We start from the raw sequence: 2,500 nt of genomic DNA, 5'->3' as shown, positions 1-2,500 counted from the left end.
GGTCTCACATCTCCAGCTCAGCTCCTCGACCAGAGTCTGGGAGCCTGACAGTTCTTCAGTATCTTTGCTGTTCCTGTTCTGCACTTTTCTGGACTGAGATGTTCTGTTGTTTTTCCTGGGATCTTCTGTAGCTTCTTCCAGTTTGGGGGTTACAGCCCCGAGTGTCCGATCACCACAGGCTCCACTGATGCCTTCACTTTCCAGACCTTCTCCAGCTCCTCCTTGAGCCCCTGGTGTTTCTCTAGTTTCTCATGTTCCTTCTTCCTGATGTTTCCATCTCTTGGTGTTGTGATGTTCCACCACGGCTCTGCTCTCTTTCTTCTCCACCTCCACTATGTCTGGTTGGTCCATCTCCATCCTGTCAGTCTGTATCTGAAGTCCCACAGGATCTTGGCTCGGTCGTTCTCCAAAACCTTTGGAGGTGTTTCCCACCTTGATCCTGGGGTCTCCAGCCTGAACTCTGCACAGATGTTTCTGTGACTCTGTCTCCACTTGGTTCTGTGGCTCCATGTTTGTTTCCCTGCAGCGTCTGACATCTGCAGTTCTGTGCTGGACTGTGTCAGGAGCCTCTGTGCACAGTCGACACCGTGGCTCTTGTCTGGTAGATCTGGGCCTCTGTTGCTCGAGTGCTCAGGTCCTGCTCCTGAGCTCCAGGATCAGAGCCTCTGTGTGTCCTTCAGACCCTCTCAAGACATTGCCTCTTCAGTTCTGTTCCAGTGGTTCACGTTGGGGTTTGTTCTGCCATGATGGTTCCTCCAGCTCCTCTTCCTCTGGACCCCACTGTCTGAGACCTTCTCTGAGCTCCTCATGTGTCGGGGCCTTGTCCTTGATGTTCTCAAGGAGCTTTAATGTTTCATCCTGGACAGTGGTTCCCACACTCACTAGTCCTCGGCCTCCTTCCTTCTGGCCTGCGTACAGTCTCAGGGAGCTGGGTTTGGGATGAACCCTCCACATGGTCAGGAGCTTTTGTGTCTTAACATCTGTGGTCTGGATCTCCTCCTTTGGCCAGTGCATGATTCCTGCTGGGATCTGATCACTGACAGGGTGGAGATGTTTATTGCCTGGGCCTTGTTCTTCCATTGAGCTGCTTCGTAGGACTTGTCTGACTCTTTGCAGGTATTTGGTCGTAGCCTGTTTCCTTGTTGTCTCTTCGAGGAGCCGTTTGCTTGTGGGACACTGAGGAACTTGTAACTGTCCTCAACATCTGCTGTTGTTCCCTCTGGGAGTGAGACCCCCTCTGTGCTTTTTTTGTTTGTTTTTTTGTTTTTTTATTTTCTTAATGTCTCGAAATAATGAGATAATATCTTTTAAAAAAAACAAACAAACAAAAAAAGTAAGGAAAAAAATTATTATTATTATAATTTTTTTTACACTTGCCGCTCAGGGTTTCCGTAGAACATTCTTCGCATAAAAAGTGGTTTAATTAAAACTTTTAGTGTCACAGCATCATTTAGACTTTATTTTTTTATTGAACCGTATCGAATCGATTTGAAATGTATCGTATTGAATCGTATCGAATCAGAAGCTCACTGTACGAGACACGTATCGTATCGTGGCCAGTGTTTTGAGGTATGAATCATATCGGCAACTTCATAATGACACCAGCCCTGCTCCACACACCTTCACTGGATCACGTCAGTCCCACAGTCTCCACTGAACTGAAGGGAAAAGGAGCTGTTCACTTCATGACATCACAGGGTGGAACAGAGTGTTTGGAGCTTTAGACAGACTCACCTTTTCTGTGGCGAACTCCAGAGGAACCAAACCTCGAGTCAAACGGAGCACATCTGAAACAAAACACAACAACTAAATAAACACACGAGGAAGTTCCTTAAAGCTGCATTGTGTCTCTTGTCTCCATGGAGATGTTACTGCTTTGTCTGGAATGTTCCGCAGTATGACATTAAACCTTTCTATCTTCATGGAGACCAAACCAGACACCGTCACAGGTCAGATCTGCGGAGAGGCGACCCCCACTCACAGGCAGAATGTTGTTTGTCGAGGTATTTTTGAGCGATAAAACCTCCTGTGATTGAATAAATGTAAAATCGAGCTGTTTAATGTCACACTGCGGAACATTCCAGGCAGAGCAGTGACGTATCCACAGAAACGAGCAGAACCAAAAAAGATCCACAGTGCGCTGTTACCTTGGAGCGGCCTGTAGGGGGCGCTCTGGTCCTGATCCGGTCTCTGGTCTCGGTTGATCAGATACAGGACCAGGATGGACTCCAGGAGGCTGAGGAGCATCAGAGAGAAGATCCCGATACAGAAGACGGCTGGAACAGAGGAGAGGGACTGTGACCTTTGACCTTTAATAAGAACACGGCTGGAACAGAGGAGAGGGACTGTGACCTTTGACCTTTAATAAGCCTCTGTGGATGTTCATGAGGTCATTCTGAAGATCCAGTCAAATGAAGCTCATTGGGGGTGATGGTTACAGCATTCACCACCTGGTGAGGGTCATGGACGACAAAACCTCCCGTCCTCCAGGTGGACGTAC

The 2,500-nt window shown here is 47.9% G+C and overlaps 1 protein-coding gene across 1 annotated transcript in view; it reads right to left on the bottom strand.

The window, feature by feature from the left end:
* The window catches only part of LOC110164388 (5-hydroxytryptamine receptor 3A-like), a 12,424-nt gene that overhangs the window by 1,892 nt on the left and 8,032 nt on the right, over positions 1-2,500 (bottom strand). Inside the window, exons 10-11 of the mRNA XM_055149952.1 lie at positions 2,148-2,276; positions 1,696-1,787 (exon numbers count right to left, since the gene is read on the bottom strand). Coding sequence (XP_055005927.1) covers positions 1,696-1,787; positions 2,148-2,276 — 221 coding nt within the window. The remainder of the gene's footprint in view (positions 1-1,695; positions 1,788-2,147; positions 2,277-2,500) is intronic.

This window comes from Boleophthalmus pectinirostris, unplaced genomic scaffold (assembly GCF_026225935.1).
Source record: "Boleophthalmus pectinirostris isolate CB_2022bp ecotype Guang Dong unplaced genomic scaffold, ASM2622593v1 HiC_scaffold_14, whole genome shotgun sequence".
NCBI classification, from domain to species: Eukaryota; Metazoa; Chordata; class Actinopteri; order Gobiiformes; family Gobiidae; genus Boleophthalmus; species Boleophthalmus pectinirostris.
Note: the sequence above shows the minus strand (reverse complement) of the source record. Positions and strands in the feature narration are given on the sequence as shown.